The sequence below is a fragment of the Mercenaria mercenaria genome, chromosome 2 (genome assembly GCF_021730395.1).
Source record: "Mercenaria mercenaria strain notata chromosome 2, MADL_Memer_1, whole genome shotgun sequence".
NCBI lineage: Eukaryota > Metazoa > Mollusca > Bivalvia > Venerida > Veneridae > Mercenaria > Mercenaria mercenaria.
Genome location: NC_069362.1, coordinates 95,737,893 through 95,758,196, shown reverse-complemented (window position 1 = coordinate 95,758,196; position 20,304 = coordinate 95,737,893). Strand labels below are relative to the sequence as shown.

General features: G+C 35.9%; 1 protein-coding gene across 1 annotated transcript in view; it reads right to left on the bottom strand.

Moving 5' to 3' along the window:
• LOC123564633 (testis-expressed protein 2-like) overlaps nt 1-20,304 on the bottom strand; it is a 64,213-nt gene that overhangs the window by 20,514 nt on the left and 23,395 nt on the right. The window contains exons 4-5 of the mRNA XM_045358354.2: nt 7,927-8,150; nt 7,278-7,364 (exon numbers count right to left, since the gene is read on the bottom strand). Coding sequence (XP_045214289.2) covers nt 7,278-7,364; nt 7,927-8,150 — 311 coding nt within the window. The remainder of the gene's footprint in view (nt 1-7,277; nt 7,365-7,926; nt 8,151-20,304) is intronic.

Genomic DNA, 20,304 nt, shown 5'->3' with positions numbered 1-20,304 from the left:
CATAAAACTTAACAAGGCAACGCCGACGCCGACAACCACTCAAGTGATGACAATAACACATCATTTTTTTTTAAAAAATCAGATGAGCTAAAAATAAGAGGCCTAAATACTTGGATGCTACTAGGGGTGTAACAATACATCGAAATATCGATGCATTGCGATACTGAGTGTCCCCGATGGTATGAATCGATAGAAAAGTCACGATCCAATAACAATTGCCCATAGTTCCTTCAACAATCGAGTTTCGAAATTTTAGTAAATACAGAAATAATTAATAATTTATAAACCAAGATACAGAGCCAGCTTTCATTTGCACCTCGGAAAATGTTTACGTCTCCCATTACAATAATTACCCTCATGGAATTAAAATACCATAAAGGACTGAGAAGTCTGGGAGATAATCAATAAATTTAGTTTCTTAGAAACTTTGATTATATTTAAATAACATGTCAATCTTAAATGAGAAAAAGTACTATGGACATGGAGAAAGTAGGCTACTTGTATGATATAGCAAACTGTTCGGTAGGACCCTTCATTTAGTGCTGGTACACCTTAGTCCGATCCGTCAATTTTCGTCTTTTTCGATGCTTTGGGTTATTTAACATGTTGACATTCGCAACAAAATGGCTGATTCGTTTGAGCATACCGTGCATTGGTTTATTGTTTTACTTATTGTTTCAAAGCCAAGGAAGGCAAGAAATAGAAAAAAATGTTAACAATATTTATGTTAGGTTTATTTCTGTCCATTTGGCATTTCAGTTATACAAACATCTCAATGTGTATTATCAGCAATTATAAACAGTGCCGTGTCTTACACTGTGTAATAATTCCAGTTGGTAGTTTTACTGTATAAAACATGGTGGCCAATAACTATTGCAATAGTATCGCCATAGTAACCTGCAATAGAATAGTATCGCAATAGTTTTTCAGCAATATCAATAGTATTGCAATTGTCAAAATTGGCCTCAATAGTCACCCCTAGACGCTACAGACTAAATTTAATGAAAATCCGCCAGATTAAGTCATTTTAAGATATTTTTACTTTAGCTAAGATGTCCTCTTAAATGCCCAGGTGCCAAGATTTAATAATAAGAGGACCATGATGGTCCTGAATCGCTCACCTGTTCCCACATGACCCAGTTTTGAGTATGACGTCGTTTTTTCTATTATTTGACATAATGACCTAGTTTTTGAGCTCATGTGACCCAGTTTTGAACTTGACCTAGACATTATCAAAATAAAAATTCTGACCAATTTTCGTGAAGATCTATTGAAAATATGGTCTCTAGAGAGGTCACAAGGTTTTCCTATTATTTGACCTATTCACCTAGTTTTTTAAGGCACGTGACCCAGTTTCAAACTTGACCTAGATATCATCAAGGTGAACATTCTGACTAATTTTCATGAAGATCCATTCAAGGGTATGGCCTCTAGAGAGGTCACAAGGTTTTTCTATTTTAAGACCTACTGACCTAGTTTTTGATCACAGTTGACCCAGTTTCTAACTTGACCTATATATCATCAAGATAAACATTCAGACCAACTTTCATACAGATCCCATGAAAAATATGGCCTCTAGAGAGGTCACAACTTTTTTTCATTATTTTACCCTACTGACATACTTTTTGATGGCACGTGACCCACTTTCGAACTTGACCTAGATATCATCAAGATGAACATTCTGACCAATTTATATGGAGATCCATTCACAAGTATGGCCTCTAGAGAGGTCACAAGGTTTTTCTATTTTTAGACCTACTGACCTAGTTTTTCACCGCACATGACCCTGTTTTGAACCTGACCTAGATATCATCAAGATGAACATTCAGACCAACTTTCATACAGATCCCATGAAAAATATGACCTCTAGAGAGGTCACAAGGTTTTTCTATTATTTGAACTACTGACCTAGTTTTTGATGGCATGTGACCCACTTTCGAACTTGACCTAGATATCATCAAGGTGAACATACTGACCAATTTTCATGAAGATATCATGAAATATATGGCCTCTAGAGAGGTCACAAGGTTTTTCTATTTTTAGACCTACTGACCTAGTTTTTGACCGCACGTGACCCAGTTTCGAACTTGACCTAGATATGATCAAGGTGAACATTCTGACCAATTTTTATGAAGATCCATTCATAAGTATGGCCTCTAGAGAGGTCACAAGGTTTTTCTATTTTTAGACCTACTGACCTAGTTTTTGACTGCACGTGACCCAGTTTCGAACTTGACCTAGATATCATCAAGATGAACATTCAGACCAACTTTCATACAGATCCCATGAAAAATATGGCCTTTAGAGAGGTCACAAGATTTTTCTATTATTTGACCTACTGACCTAGTTTTTGATGCCACGTAACCCAGTTTCGAACTTGACCTAGATATCATCAAGGTGAACATACTGACCAATTTTCATGAAGATCTTGTGAAATATATGGCCTCTAGAGAGGTCACAAGGTTTTTCTATTTTTAGACCTACTGACCTAGTTTTTGACCGCACGTAACCCAGTTTCGAACTTGACCTAGATATCATCAAGGGGAACATTCTGACCAATTTTTATAAAGATCCCATGAAAAATGTGACCTCTAGAGTGGTCACAAGCAAAAGTTTACGCACGCACGCACGCATGGACGGACGCACAACGGATGCTGCGCCATCACAAAAGCTCACCTTGTCACTTTGTGACAGGTGAGCTAAAAATTAAGAGGATTTATAAGAATGCTACAGACCAAGTTTGAGGAAGAGTGATTAAGCACTTCATGGAAAGAAGTTCTTTAAAGGTTTTACTATTTTCAGCTTTAGCAGCCACTAAAAGGCCCTCCCGCTCCCGCAGTGTACACCCATTAATATAATTTTGAAGAGGACCTTATAATGATGCTATAGACCAAGTTTGATGAAAACCAATTGTACGGATCATGAGAAGTTCTTTATAAGTTCTTTCTATTTTTAGCTCTAGCGGCCCCTAAAAGGAGCAAGAACCCATTGAATAAATCTGGGAGAAGACCTTGCAGCAATGCAACATACCAAAGGTGATGAAGATCCATCAAGCTATTCATGAGAAGAAATCTTTCAAAGGATCTTCTATTTTCAGCTCTAGCCATTCCCTAAAAGGAGCCAACTGCCCTCATTGAACAAACTTAAAACAGGACCTTGCCAGGATGCTAGAGGCTAAGTTTGGTGTAATTCTTTCTTTATTTCTTTATTTATTTGCATTTAAGGCCACCGGCCCATACACAATAGTATAATACAAGCATAAATAATAAAATATGTGTATGTTGTCATGACAAAATGTTCAGGTAAAGGTATATGGTAATACAAAACTAAATAATTAAACAAAACGTAAGTGATGACAAGATGTTACATCTAAACAAAATTACATGACATTATAAATATACACTGTGCTAGGTCACATTGCATACCTAATAATTTAAAGTTACGATATTATTTCAGAGCGTAATTTCATGGCATAATATATAAACTGTGAAAGGTTACGCAGTAACAAGCAATTCTTGCTAGACATTAAAACATTAAATTTGTGTATAGTTGGATGGCGCCAAAACTTATCAGGTATATATCTTATGCGAATTATCTCATAAAGTGGACATTCCAGCAGGAAATGAAACTCGTTCTCAATAACATGATCACAATGAATGCAAAAACGGGTTTCTTTTGATAAGCCCATATATCTACCTTTTTCAATCATTAATTGATGAGATGATGTTCTAAAAGACACAATACTACGTCGGAATTTAACAATATCTATGTGTTCAAGGTAATCTTCAAAAACAAATCTTTGCTTAAACCCTTTATATAATACCAGTTTCTTATTGTTAACCATTTCAACGTTCCAAATTTGTAAATATTGATCTTTTAATCTAGTTGTATATTGTTTTAAGAATACATTTGGATTATCTATTGCTTGTTTCTCCCATATATATCCAAAGCCATTACTATACAAATTATTTCTCAATGTAGTAACCCAGTTTTTATAACCAAGATGGTCCCAGTGTTTAAGCATATTGTAACATTTCTTAACATATCTATCTTCAGGCATATTAACAATACGAATCCAAAATTTTATACATCTCTTTGAAGCCCATATATACATAGGAAATCTGGCACAATCACCTAAAACAGCAGCATTGCAAGCATACAATGGTGCATTCATATACCTTTTACAAGCATATACATGAACACGTTCTATACAATCCCTGACTTCTAAGCCCCAAAGTTCTGAACCGTATAGTAAAACCGGAGATATCTTAGCATCAAAAATCTTAAAGAAAGTTTTATAAGACATTGGTAACAAATTATACATACTCTTTAAAAGGGATACGAGCACTTTTTTTGCTTTAAGTGCCATATGTTCAGACATTTTATACAATGACAATCTGCAGGTAAAATTTAAACCAACATAACTAAAAGCATTTACAGTTTCTATGGTCTGGCCATCATACATCCAGTTTTCATTTTTTGATAAAGTACCACCATTTTTGAATACAACAATTTTAGTTTTGTCAACATTAACCTTTAATTTCCACTCTAAACAGTACTGATGTAAGACATTAAGTTGCCTCTGTAATCCATTAACAGTATCAGCTACTAGGGCCACATCATCAGCAAACAGCAACAAGAAAATTTCAACATCATTTGGTAAAAGTTGTATGCCATGAATTCCACTACTTCTGATTACATTATCTAACTCATTTATAAATAGACAAAATAAAATTGGACTAAGTTTACAACCTTGTCTTAAACCAAGGGGGCAATCGAATGTTGCAGTTGATGATGCATTACTTCTTACACATGCTTTTACAGAATGATAAATACTTACAATTGATTTCAACAGATTACCCTTTATACCATTTTGAATCAATGCTGTTTATAATTTTGATCTATGAACAGAGTCAAATGCCTTTTTAAAGTCAACAAAGGCCACATACAACTTTTTACACCTCATACTTAGGTATTTACTAATTATAGAATATAAAACAAAACCATTATCAATAGTAGAGTATCCAGAGCGAAAACCAGCCTGTGCTTCGGTGATTATTTTAAATGCATTACAGTAAAAAGTTACTCGTGTAGTCAATATACTTATATACACTTTACTAAAAATATCAACAAGAGCAATTCCTCTATAATTATCAGGATTATCAATGTTACCTTTTTTATGCAAAGGAATTATTATAGACTTAGTCCAAGTTGATGGGAAGTGACCAGATCTATATATTTTATTAAAAAGTTTCCTTATATATGGTAATAAGATTTCTATTCCATAAATAAAATGTTCTGCTATAAGATTGCCTGCCGAAGCTTTATTTGGATTAAGAGATTTAACTGCTTCAATAATTTCATCATCAGTTATATCGTTATTAAACAGTATATCTTCTACTTCATTCATAGTTATATTTTCAACAAATATCTCTGCATTTACATCATTTTCTTCTGGATCACAGCTAAACACTTGTTTGAAATGTTCAAACCACTGACTAGAAGTAATATTCGGAGTATGACTCCCACTGCCTACATTACTCCTGAGCTTATTCCAAAACAATTTAGAATTTTTGACAGAAGCTTCAAGTTCATATAGACACTGATTTTTATACATTTTTTTCTTTTCTTTACATAATGCTTTATATTGTTTTTTACAGCCCATGTATAAATTAAGGTCATTAATGCTTCTACTAGTGCGGAATTTTCTTAGAAGCTTATTCATTTTGAGTTTCAATTCACTGCAATCTTTGTCATACCAAGTATTTTTGAAAGACATTCTATTCGAAGATTTACCCTTTCTCCTTTTAAAAGGATCGCTACAAGCTAGTATAGCTTTTTCAAAATTCAAAACAATGTCATCTATATCAGCATCTTCATCAATTTGCAAGTCTATTGCGTCAAACATACCGCTGATTGCATTTTCACGAAGAACATTTTTAAAATGCTCACTATTTTCTGTGTTTATACTTATTCTTATATCTACATTTGAACTTTCATGGCTTGTATTCACATCTTGAAAATCTGGGTATACATATTCATTCACTCTTAAAAATAAACAAATAGGTAAATGATCACTTTCAGACCGAGATGCTATTGAAAAATTACAAACTTTGTCAAAAATATTCCTTGAACAAATATAATAATCTACTACACTGCATCCAAGATGACCAACATAGGTAAAATCGCCTCTTTTTGCATCCTCTCCTAATCTACCATTTATTATAAATAGTGCATAGGATTTACAAAACGAAATTAAATCTCGTCCAAACTTATTTACAACATTATCAGAATTTTTTCTTGGTATTTCTATATCATCGTCAAGAATTTCAAGATACTCCTGCATTTCTGGGATCTGTTTATCAATTTATGTAATTCTACCCAGTATTTTCAGAGAGATAATGTTTATGTAAATTGTGGATGCCCGACTCTGGACGCGGACTCTGGATCATCCACCTATACTAACAGTGCATCAGGTAATCATCCTATGAAATTTGAACATTTTGAGATCAACCGTTCTATTGTTATCTATCAGACAATACTGTAAATTATCTCAACAGACCGACAATGTTTCTTCAAAGAGGGGCATAAAGTTGAAAAAGGTCCTACTACCACTTTTACAAACTTTTAGAATGGTGTGTAGTTTATATTTGGATTCTGCAAAAAAGCCAGTATCCATGAGAAACCATGTCACAGATTAAGATGGATTAAACAGTCGACATTTTCTAAATTTTCTGAACTAAGGCAAAGACAAACAGTATCATTAACTAACAACTTTCTTTCCTTAGTCTGGATGGATGACAAAAAGTCATGTCAGAAACCAAGTGAAAACTGTAAGCTGCAAATGAGAGGTGATGACAGAGACACATTTTTACTATTGCAATATGACTCATATTTCTGACAGTACTGACACTCGCTAGTGTTAGACCACTGCAATTGCTGACAGCATGTAATTTGTTATCTAATCATTATTTCTGAACAGTTTACACATTCACAGTTGCTCGAGTACAAGTTTGAACGAACTAATAGTATCGTGGTCTATTTTTTAAAAAGTTTTTATACTTAAAAAGTCAATTCATAACACATTAAGTACTGTAAAAGAAATATGCTTTTGTGTAGACTAGCGAAAACATTGAAAGTTTAGGAAACTATTGCTGATAGTTAATAGATCAAAGTTTTCATTATTGATATATTCTATCAGGACATTGCCATCCATAAACAGTGTTATCTATTGTTACACCTCAATGTACCACTGAACCTTGAGATACACAACATACCCATCATCAGCAAGGTTAGTTGGTTCATCCTCCTCATCTGTAGAAGATTCAGCACTGTCTTCCTCCTCACTGTCTGTTATGGCTGACCTGAAATGGAATGGTTAAAACTTGTCTTTGACCTTTACCCTAATAAACCTTACGAGGTCAAGATGACTTTGTTATTTTGAATTTTGTCCATGTATGGTCCTAATATTGATAAAACTGTTTTTCATTATAAACATATCACTGTAGTCCTTACCTCGAACTTTGACCTACTGACAAAGAATATTATAATATATGTGAAAATAATGCTAGAGCCATATTACCCAAAAGTAGGTGCCAATGTTTGAAAATAATCATATCAATTTAATCTTAGCCTGCTGATTGCAAGTGATTCTGCCTTAAAAAGTTTGCGATCAGCCAAAGACACCAAGATCAGCCTGATCTGCACTGTTCACTATTCGGTCAGTACACCCCTTTGATAAACAAGTGGTACTGCCAAAATTGAATGATGGACCAATCCAATATAGAAATTTAGCAGGGTAAAGGTTAAATAACATTTTATCCTACAATTCCTGTTTTTTTTTTCTCTCCATTATTTCATGATTTAATTTTTGTTAATTTATCTGTAAGACAACAAAGAGACTGAAGCAGACAGTAACTGATATACCTTTTAGTCTTTTTACTTTCAGTGTTAGATGCTGCCGGGCTTTTCAGCTTTAGCAGGTTCACTTTGGTCTCTATCGTCATTTTGAACTTTCCGCTGTAAGTGACATCTACGTCAATCCAGAAACCATTCTCGTCAAGGTATGGTTTATTTGCACGGCGTATCACAGGAACCTCGGATCCGAGAGAGATCTCACCGATCTGTAATTCTTCAATGAAATATGGAATCTGAAATAAACATTACACTAATAAATAAACTAGAAATTAAAATATAGTATGTTTTCATCACATTTTCAAACAAGAGCACCACCTTGTGGGTGCAGACGCTCATCTGATTTTTTTTGTCTATGTATAATAGAAATATTGACCTACCCATGATTTTCTTAGTCCAAAAGGGGCCATAATTCTCGCAAAAAGCAATGCAGAGTTACGGTACTTGCTGTGCAGTGTCAGTTTTTAATGGCGACTAAATGCTCCAAGTTTTAAAACAATAGCTTTGACCGTAAAGGAGAAAAATTGACCTAAACGCAAAACTTAACCAAGAAATCCGATATTTTCTAAGTCTAAAAGGGGCCATAATTCTTGCAAAAAAAAGGTTGGAGTTATGTTTCTTGCTGTATAATGTCAGCTTTTGATGGTGAACAAGTGTTGCAAGTTTTAAAGTAATAGCTTTAATAGTTTAGGAGAAAAGTTGACATAAACGCAAAACTTAACCAAGAAATCCGATATTTTCTAAGTCTAAAAGGGGCCATAATTCTTGCAAAAAGCAGGCTGGAGTTATGTTTCTTACTGTACAATGTCAGCTTTTGATGGTGAACAAGAGTTGCAAGTTTTAAAGTAATAGCTTTAATAGTTTAGGAGAAAAGTTGACATAAACGCAAAACTTAACCAAGAAATCTGATATTTTCTAAGTCCAAAAGGGGCCATAATTCTTGCAAAAAGCAGGTTGGAGTTACGGTTCTTGCTGTACAGAGTCAGCTTTTGATGGTAAACAAGTATTGCAAGTTTGATAGCAATAGCTTTGATAGTTTAGGAGAAAAGCTGACCTAAACATAAAACTTAACCAGGCAACGCCGACCAAGTGATGACAATAACTCATTTTTTTCCTCAAAAAATCAAATGAGCTAAAAATAAATTTATTTATTTATTTATTTGGGTTTTACGGCGCATCAACACAGTATAGGTTATATGGCGCCAAAAAGGACTACAAATTTTGGTTTCACATCTCATTTACATCGAAATAAAAACATGAGGTATGGAAGAGTTAAAAATAAAAGACAAGATTGAATTCAATCAACTTATCATTTTATAATAAGAATTGTAACATGACCAGCAAATAACCTACATACACATAGAAGAAAATCAATCCACGGTTACTTTGCGATAACCCATGCATGTGCAAAGGGTTGTTTTGGCCATTCTGCCCCTGCGTGCAATTCTTTTTATGAATGGAAGTCACATGACGTATGTAAATCGTAATATCCGCAAACAACTACAACAACAACAAAGTTCGGATGCAAAATGGCACAAACAACTAATCTGTTGCTTACAGGAACAATCTGCGAGATTCGCCGTGGTTTTGGGGACTAGAGTGTAATTGATGAAAGGTTTGATGGCCATGTATACACAATATGTGCTGCAATCCTTAAGCAATGGGGAGAATACATGGAGGAAATGTCAACAGCCAAATCCGGGTATGTAGCATGAAGTGTAGGTCATGTCGTAAAAAGTAGTTACCATTTTTCCTAACACTGTTGTTGCAAGTATGTTGTGTTAGAATTGAAATAACAAGTTCCCAATTGTGGTTTATCATAGAATAACCAGAGATTTTTGTTCTTATGCGAAACAATATATCACTCAGGCCTATGGCCTTCGTGATATATTCTTACGCATAAGAACTCAAAACACGGGTTATTGTACGATAAACCACACATGGGAACTTATTATTTCTTAACTAAAATAACCCAAACAATGGTTTCAATGCTGAATAAAAAGTGTTGTTTTTAGAGTTCACATGCCAGTGCCGTAGCCAGACATAAATTTTAACCGAGGCAATCTAGGGGGATCCGGGGGCATGCCCCCCGGATTTTCCCCAGAACGTCTCTGGTGTGTTCTAAAGCACTCTCAAACTGTTTTATATCACAGTGAAATCGTCCTTTTAGCCCTATATTTCACAGTTATGTTCATATTTTAAGAAAAAATATATTTATAACAAGGCTAATTGAGGATTTAACCTATTCTAATATGGTCTCGGATACAATCATTTTTGTAATTGAAAGGCAATAAAATCAGAAAACCACCAGTAAAGACATACAACATGCTATTTTTCAGTATACTAGTAGTTTATTAGTTTATAACCAAGGAGTGGGGACTGTGTCCGTGTTGGGGTCGGTGTCAAGTGGTTTCCTACTAGAAAATTTTAAAATAAAGGTATGAAAATCAAATGGTAGCCTCTGGTGCATTTTTGGTCTGAATTTTAAGGTATGGGAGGGGGTTCCCTTTCATTCTAGTGGTGGTCAGTGGGTTCTCTTCCTGGAAAATTTTGAAATACAGATACGAAATGGTGGCCTATGGTGCATTGTTTGGTCTAAATGTGAGGTACTGTAGGAGAATCCTCTCAAGTTAGTGGGGTCAGGGGGCTCTCCCCATGGAAGAAATGAAATACAGGTATAAAATGGTGGCCTCTGGTGCCTTTTTTGGTCTCATTTTTAAGGTACGGGAGAGGGTTCACCCTCGTTTTCAGGGGGCTTTTCCCCTGAAATATTTTGAAAATTCAGTATGAAATAGTGGCCTCTGGTGCGTTTTTGGATTTAAATTTGATAATAATAATAAATAATTGGGTTCGACTTTGATGAGTAGCTCACTTCTCAGCAAACTTTGGGGAGAGGGCATGGACAAGGCTATCAATATGGCTGTTAGGATTTCTACTCACCTTGCCTCAATGATGTCATGAGGCAGATTATATTATGTTATATTCTCGTGATATTAATATACTTTTATGAACTTTTATAACTGAAATTTTCATCAGTGTGAAAGGCCTACTTTTCACTCTTTTTTTTTTTTTTTGCTCCTCAAATTCTGACCGAGGCAACTGCCTCGGTTTGCCTCAGTGTGGCTACGGCGCTGCATGCAGTAGAATTACATCACAAGAGTGCATCTGTGTACACAGATCAGTGTGAAATATAAAGCTATATATCTGAACACACTGAAAAACTTATCTTATTCAGTAAAAACAGTTGAAGAGTTTGGCAGAGGGTCTGTTTTCTGTGAATTTATTATTACATCCATCCAGTAGTTTAAGAGGCAAAGAAGTAGCCCCGCCTCTGGCAGCCATGTTTTTTTTAACAAAAAAAAAAAAAATATTTGAATGAATTTGTTAGAGGGTCACTCAAGGTACATAGCTATGAATTTATTTTGCAATCTAATCAGCAGTTTCAAAGAAGATTTTCTAACTTTTCTATACAAAGTAAAACTAGCCCTACCCCTTGATGTCATGTTATAAACTAATGACTTGAAGGAATTAAGTACCGTACATGGTCAAACAAGGATCATTTCTGTGCAATTACTTTCAAGAGGAGCCAGCAGTTTCAGGGTAAGATTTTTAAAAAATTTCCTTTTGGTTGCCATGACAACCAGAATTCTGCATGGATGACTTTAAAGATTTGGAAGAATCTGAAAGATAACCACCCAAGGAATATTCATTCTAAGTTTGGTCTAAATTTGATTGGTGATAGGCAGAAGAAATTATGGATGATGAAAGACAGACAACGGACACTGAATGATGCTAAAAGCTCAAAATGAGCACTCTGTGCTCAGGTGAGCTAAAAATCGTAAAAATGGAGCCACGAAAAGTTGAAACATTTCAACAACTAAAAATGAAAGCCGATTTATCATTTGCCACTTTAAAATCCTGCAGGATGACTTGCTTTCAAAGAGTTTGTCAAGCCAAGATTTTCAATACATGCCTAAGTAATATGCATTACAGATAACTGAACTGGAAGACATGAAACAAGTTTTCATGTCTTGCCTAAAGCTGTTGTTTCACAGACAGATTGAATGTTCTATGAATCAGCTTAACTACTAAATCACTATGCAAATATAGATGATATCTATATACAATCTGAATGTTTCCATACTGATGGCAAATTGCTGATTAATGCCTGTCTGTTCTAATATTATAGGCCATATTTCAGAAGTCCTTCTAATATTACCATGAAACAAATTGCCATATCATTGAATGGACATGATTATTGAAATGTTTTCTTTAGTTGGGTTTTAAGTAACATGGCAACAGGAGGAAGCTCCCAAAGGCCTTTTGCAAGCCAGCCGGATTGCTTCCTCACACTCTGAGCAGAACTCAATCATGTAGATGTGAGGGGCAAGTGATGTGAAGTTAGTGACCTTAACCACTTGACCATGAAGTTCCCTGCTAGAATGTAAACAAGAGCTGTCAGTGGACAGCGCGCTCGACTATTCTCAGTGCTTGATAGTCTAATATAAGCAATGAGTAAAACTTTAACATTACAATAAGCATATTCTAAGTCGAAAAGGGGCCATAATTCAGTCAAAATGCTTAATTGAGTTGCCTCCTCCTTTTTACAGACTGGGGTCATGATGGTAAACAAGTATGCAAAATATGAAAGCAATATCTCAATGGACTTTGAAAATATTTGGGGTAGTACGCAAACTTTAACATTTATTCTAAGTCGAAAAGGGGCCATAATTCAGTCAAAATGCTTGATAGAGTTGCCTCCTCCTTTTTACAGACTGGGGTCATGATGGTAAAAAAGTATGCAAAATATGAAAGCAATATCTCAATGGACTTTGAAAATATATGGGGTGGTACGCAAACTTTTACATTTATTCTAAGTCGAAAAGGGGCCATAATTCAGTCAAAATGCTTGAAAGAGTTGCCTCTTCCTTTTTACAGACTGGGGTCATGATGGTAAACAAGTATGCAAAATATGAAAGCAATATCTCAATGGACTTTGAAATATTTGGGGTGGTAAGCAAACTTTAAAATTTGTGTGACGCTCACGCCGATGCTGGGGCGAGTAGGATAGCTCCCCTATTCTTCGAACAGTCGAGCTAAAAAGCACTGATAAAATCTCAGCTAAATCTCTCAAACTAAATGCCTTGGTTCAAACCAACAGATTGAACAGTATAAAATTTAATGTTAACCTTTACCATGCTAATAGACTGGTCTAACATATTTGGACAATACCATTTATTATTTGAAGGGATGTTCACCGAAAATTTACTGACTCAATAGCAAACAGTGCAGACCATGATCAGCCTGCACATCCGTACAGGCTGATCTTGGTCTGCACTGGTCGCAAAGGCAGAATCACTCACCGCCAGAAGGCTAAAGGTTAATTAATAGGCCAAACCTTTTTTCAGTTATTAGTAACAAGCACTGACCTGATGGCCCAAGTCCAGAACTGTAATAATTTTATGAAGTTTTTCATGCAATCATTTAATTATTTATGAGCTTAATGAATCCAAAATGAAAGGTATTCTGACAAATACTGATGTTTATGGACTAAGGCGTAAAAAAAATTGTTTGTTTCCGGTATCCCGACCTACCCTAAATTTTTGGCTTGACCCCAAATGTTTTTATGGCCTTGGAGAATATTTTTTCCAAATTTTTAACAAAAAGTTGTAAAACTGCACTTTTTATGCTTTAAATATGGTCAGTGATGTTAGAAATCAACTTACTGATGCTCTAAAGGTACAACCGCATTATTTGTATTCATTTTTCTACACAAAAATAATTTCCGAAAAGTCTCACTTAATAAAACAAGAGGGCCATGAAGGCCCTGTATCGCTCACCTGACCTATTGACCTAAAGATTATCAAGATTAACATTCTGACCAAGTTTCATTAAGATATGGTCATGAATGTGGTCTCTGAAGTGTTAACTAGCCTTTCCTCTGATTTGACACGGTGACCTAGTTTTTGACTCCACATGACCCAGATTCAAACTTGACCTAAAGATCATCAAGAATAACATTCTAAGTTTCATGAAGATACAGTCATAAATATGGCCTCTAGCGTGTTAACAAGCATTTCCTTTGATTTGGCCTAGTGACCTAGTTTTTGACCCCACCTGACCCAGATTTAAACTTGACCTATAGCTCATCAAGATCAACATTCTGACCAAGTTTCATTAAGATATAATGTGGCCTCTACAGTGTTAACTAGCTTTTCTTTTGATTTGACCTGGTGACCTAGTTTTTGATCCTACATGACCCAGATTCAAACTGGATCTTGAGACCATCAAGATAAACATTCTGACCACAATTCATGAAGATGCAGTCATAAATGTGGCCTCTACAGTGTTAACAAGCTTTTTTGATTTGACCTGGTGACCTAGTTTTTGACCCCAGATGATCCAATATCAAACTCGTCCAAGATTTTATTGAGGGTAACATTCTGACCAAGTTTTATTAAGATTGGGCCAAAATTGTGACCTCTAGAGTGTTAACAAGCTTTTCCTTTGATTTGACCTGGTGACCTAGTTTTTGATCCCAGATGACCCAATATCGAACTCGTCTAAGATTTTATTGAGAGTAACATTCTGAACAAGTTTCATTATGATTGGGCCAAAACTGTGACCTCTAGAGTGTTAATAAGCTTTTCCTTTGATTTGACCTGGTGACCTAGTTTTTGAACCCAGATGACCCAATATCAAACTCGTCCAAGATTTTATTGAGGGTAACATTCAGACCAAGTTTCATTAAGATTGGGCCAAAATTGTGACCTCTAGAGTGTTAACAGTCAAATTGTTGACGACGGACGACTGACAGACAGCCCGACGACGACAGACAACGGACACAGTGTGATCACAAAAGCTCACCTTTGAGCACTTCGTGCTCAGGTGAGCTAAAAAAAATCGAAAAAAAAAAAAATTCCAACCTACCTGCCCTAATTTTTTTTAGCATGTTACTGGAAACAAACATTTTTTTTAGGCCTAATAATAAAGATACAAATTTATCATTTTACTTATACAAATGTTACATCATCATAACATTAATGTATTTAGATTGCCAACTTCTCATTTATACCTCACAGACATTAAATATGAACATTGACTGAGGGATTTCCATTAGCTACGATCTGATCTATCGGAGATGCCTGTCAGCGTGCATGTATATAGAAATGGCTGCACGAAATGTCATTTTGTACAACGACAGCTAAAAGCAATTGATCAGCACTATATAAGATTGAGTTTAAGACTAATGGTTGAACTAATCAATAACATTGTTATTTTGTCACTGCTTAATTACTGCTAAACCTTAAGATGAAAACTAATGTCAATAAAAATCAATGATCGCTACAATATATAAATGATATTTCAGCATTTATGTTGTTTATATTTTATAGTTACTGCAGACCAGATATTTTTTGCATCACTTTCATTTCATGATTTGATTAACATGCTGAACCCCTTTGGATTGTACTGTTTTATACACAAGTCACCAGTTGCACTGTTTAACAAGGCCATCACCTGAAAGTGTCTCGCCCACAGATTTAGCTTTGACTCATGTAGTAGGTGCAAAATTAGTTTTAAAACCCAGATCTTCGGAATATTCAATGCTAAGGCTGATTTCTTCAAGGTCAATGTCACTAGGGGGCCAGAACTCACTGCTGGGATGTACAAAGATTTTTTGAACCATCCTACAAGGTTTCAAAGCAATATAATTATGTATCGGTTTTTGAGACATTGTAACTTTTGTGAATTTTCAAAGGCCTCAAAAAAATCTTACATATGCTTATTTCTTCAAGGTCAAGGTCACTAGGGGGCCATGACTCACCATGGGGGTGTAAAATGAGTTTTTGAACCATCCTACAAGGTTTCAAAGCAATATAATTATGTAACGGTTTTTGAGACATTGTAAGTTCTTTTGTGGATTTTTAACAGCATAAAAAAACAAGAGCTGTTACTAATGGTGACAAATGCCCCTGCAGCGCCTTGACCTTTGACCTGGTGACCTTGATCTTTGACCCCAAAGTCAATAGGGGTCGTGTACTCAATAAGTACTATCAGCATGCATACATGTGATACGTCCTGGATTGTCCCAGAAATTACATACTTGTCCCGGTGTCCCGGACAGTCTTGAAATGTCCCAGAAAAATTAAAATAATCCCCCAAAAAACTTGTTTTTTTGTCTACAAGTTGTTGAATTTTACACAATAAACAGTCCCCGCTGTCACATTGTTTATTCCTAATCAGTTTCATGCCCTTGAGTGGGACACGTGTTGATAAAGTCCGCTTTGATCACGCGACGATCTTTTGATGACACTGATTAAGTTACAGTCAGTTATTATGATGACCCTGATTAAGAACTGACAGGATTATGCAATCAATAACTGTTTTATGGTACTTAAATTAGGAAGAATAGTCATAAATCTCGTTGTTTTTAGCACGCTGGCGGTAAAGCTACATGTAGCCTGTATGGAAGAGATTATTGAAAATGGTCAATTAAACGATAATTATTTTAAAAGGTTGTAATAATTTAAGATCAAGATCGATTGTCACACATATTCTAAATTAAAATATTGAATGCCTTTGCCGACCGACCCATGGAAATTGACACGACTCCAAATATTTTATATTGGCGATTTTATTTACAAGATATATTTTATTCCTTTAGGGATTCAATTTAATTATTAGATAAATGTTTAAGCTTTAGAATGATACCAAATTAGCTAGAATCTAAATCACGATGACCAGGTGGATTCTTCGTATATAGTAAGTCTCCTAATTCTGTTCACCTCGGGAACGCAATAAATTCACATGCCGAACTATAGATGTGTATTACCCATACATGTATTTACCTCCCTTGGAAAGTTAGACGACATTTACAGCAAATTAAAATATTGTAAGCGAGTGAACAATGTTTATCTCGCAAAACTATATGTAATATTACGATATTTTTTGCATGAAACAGACGAATACCAATGTCACGATGTATGTCCCGGACAAAAGGTAAAAATCCTGGAAATTTTTACTCAGAATCTCGGAAACGTTCTGAAAAATTATGGCATGTATGCAGCATGTGAAGTTTGAAGGTCCTGGGTGCAGTGGTTTGCGAGTAAAGTGCCTTCATGCAAAAAGTTAACATTGGCCCCTGTGACCTTGACCTTTGACCTGGTGACCCCAAAGTCAGTAGGGGTCGTGTACTCAATAAGTACTATCAGCATGTGAAGTTTGAAGGTCCTGGGTGCAGTGGTTCGCGAGAAAAGTGCCTTCATGCAAAAAAGTTAACGTTGGCCCCTGTGACCTTGACCTTTGACCTGGTGACCCCAAAGTCAGTAGGGGTCGTGTACTCAATAAGTACTATCAGCATGTGAAGTTTGAAGGTCCTGGGTGCAGTGGTTCGCGAGAAAAGTGCCTTCATGCAAAAAAGTTAACGTTGGCCCCTGTGACCTTGATCTTTGACCTGGTGACCCCAAAGTCAGTAGGGGTCGTGAACTCAATAAGTACTATCAGCACGTGAAGTTTGAAGGTCCTGGGTGCAGTGGTTTGCGAGTGAAGTGCCTTCATGCAAAAAGTTAACGTTGTGACGAACGAATGAACGAATGAACGAACTAACGAACGGATGGACAGCTGAAAATTAATATGCCTCCCTTTGGGGGCATAAAAAAATATATACAAGAGCTGTCACTATTGGTGACAAATGGCCCCAAAGTAGGCCCAAGAATGCGACATTGTATGCGGAAAAAAACACATATCATTTTGTGACCTTGACCTAGACCTAAGAGAACTGGGTCATAAGCGTGACACACCTTCTCAATATGGTTAACATTTGTGTCAAATTATTTTCAATCCCTTGATAAATGGCAGAGTTATGGACCAGACAAGAAACACCTTTGACATCTAAGTGTGACCTTGACCTTGGAGCTAGGGGTCTTAGTCTTGTGCTTGACACCTCATCTCATTATAGGAATCATTTATGCCAAGTAATTTCAAAATCCCTTCATCAATGGCAGAGTTATGGACCGGACAAGGAACAGACCATGTTAACATTTGATCTCCAAGTGTGACCTTGACCTTGGAGCTAGGGGTCTGGGTCTTGAACATGACACGTCATCTTGTTATGAGGAATATTTATGCCAAGTAATTTCATAATCCCTTCATCAATGGTAGAGTTATGGACCGGACACGAAATATACCATGTTCACCTTTGACTTCTAAGTGTGACCTTGACCTTGGAGCTAGGGGTCTAGGTCTTGCGCATGACAAGTCAACTCATTATGGTAAACATTTATGCCATGTTATTTCAAAATCCCTTCATGGATGGCAGAGTTATGGACCAGACACAAAACAGACCATGTTAACCTTTGACCTCTAAGTGTGACTTTGACCTTCCAGCTAGGAATCTGGGTCTTGCGCATGACATGTCGTCTCATTATGGTGAACATTTACGCCAAGTGATTTCAAAATCCCTTGATGGATAAAACAGTTACAGCCCGGACAAGAATTTACCGGACTCACACATGGACGGACAGTGTGATTTTAATATGCCCAAAAAATCTTTAAAAAATGCTAATTTCTTCAAGGTCAAGGTCACTAGGGGGCCAGGCGCACAACAGGGGTATAAAATGTGTTTATGAACCATCTTCAAAGGTTTCATAGCAATATATGTTTATATATATAAGTTTTTGAGATATTGTCATTTTTGTGAATTTTCAAAGGCGTGAAAACAATCTAAAAAATGCTAATTTTTTCAAGGTCACTAACTAGGGGGCCAGGACTCACCATTGGGGTGTAAAATGAGTTTCTGAACAATCCTACAAGGTTTCAAAGCAACATATGTAATTGATTTTGAGAAATTGTCATTTTTGTGAATTTTCAAAGATGTCAAAAAATCTAAACAAGAGCACCGCCTATGGGTGCCATCGCTCATTTGCAAACTTGTGCTGGTCAGTACGACATTGTAAGAAAAAAGTTATAGTTCAGAATAGTACAAAAAGGGCCATAATTCTAACAAAATGCAGGTTAGAGTTATGGTTCTTGGCCTGCATAATCATCTAATGATGATAAACAAGTGTGATAAGTGTTACAGCTGTAGTTCTTATAGCTTTTGAAAAAAGGTGGACCTAAACAAAAATTTTAACCCAGAAACACAAATTTTTTAAGTACAAAAAGGGACATAATTCTGACAAAATGCACATCCGAGTTATGGTTCTTGGTCTACACAGTCAACTAATGATGATAAACAAGTGTGCAAAGTTTCAAAGCTGTAGCTCTTATAGTTTTTAACTAGAAATGTGTCACAGACACGGATGCCCCCGCAACATGAGAAAGGTAGTGTATGTAGTGAAAATTGGCTAAGTTCAACCAAGTAGGGCTGTCATTGATAGAAACGATATCGATGTATCAACAATATTTTTTGGTCGATCGATTATTGATTCCCATTTTTAAAAATCGATATTTTACACAGAGAAAAAAAACTATCCAGATAAACACTCAGACCCTCTAAAACAACTTTTCTGCCTGCAAAAATGCGCCCTTAGTAACGGAAGTTGTCAATAAAGGTCATGTCTAAACTTGTACCGTAGCATTCTTTTCCAACTAGTCGGCACTACCTGTATGTGGAAATACATAAATACAAATAAAACACATGAAAAGCAGGCAATTAAACTAAAAATAACATTAACAAGAAGGTATATAGCATGTACATGAACAAATAGGTTGTTACTCTAACTTAATAATCGATATATCGATGTATCGTCGATATCTGTCTTCCGATATATCGGTATCGTCGATATGACAAAGACCCAATCAATGACAGCCCTACAACCAAGGACTGTGATCTTGATCTTTGAGCTAGTGAAATGGTTTTGTGCTTGACACATCGTCTATCCATGCTTACAATTTGTGTCAAATTATTTTGAAATCGGACCATGCATGTTAGAGTTATGGACTGGACACGAAGACCACATTATCAGTATATATGTAGTGAAAATTGGCTAAAGTCAACCAAGGACTGTGACCTTGACCTTTGAGCTAGTGAACTGGTTGTTGCGCATGACACATTGTCTATCCATGCTTATCATTTGTGTCAGGGGTAACACTATATGCCCCCCCCCCCATTTTATAGCGGGGGCATAAAAAAGACGGACCTAAACAAAAATTTTAACCAAGAAACTCAAATTTTTCTAAGTACAAAAAGGGCCATAATGTTTACACAAGAGGGCCATGATGGCCCTATATCGCTCACCTGAGTACCACTGCTCTTAATGATAAGATCAAGTTTTGACATAGATCACACAGGCATACACATTAAATATTATCAGGATAAATATTTTCTTGTAACAGTCCCTTTTGACCTATGGGTCATATACTAGTCAGGGCCAATCTCCATACCAAGTT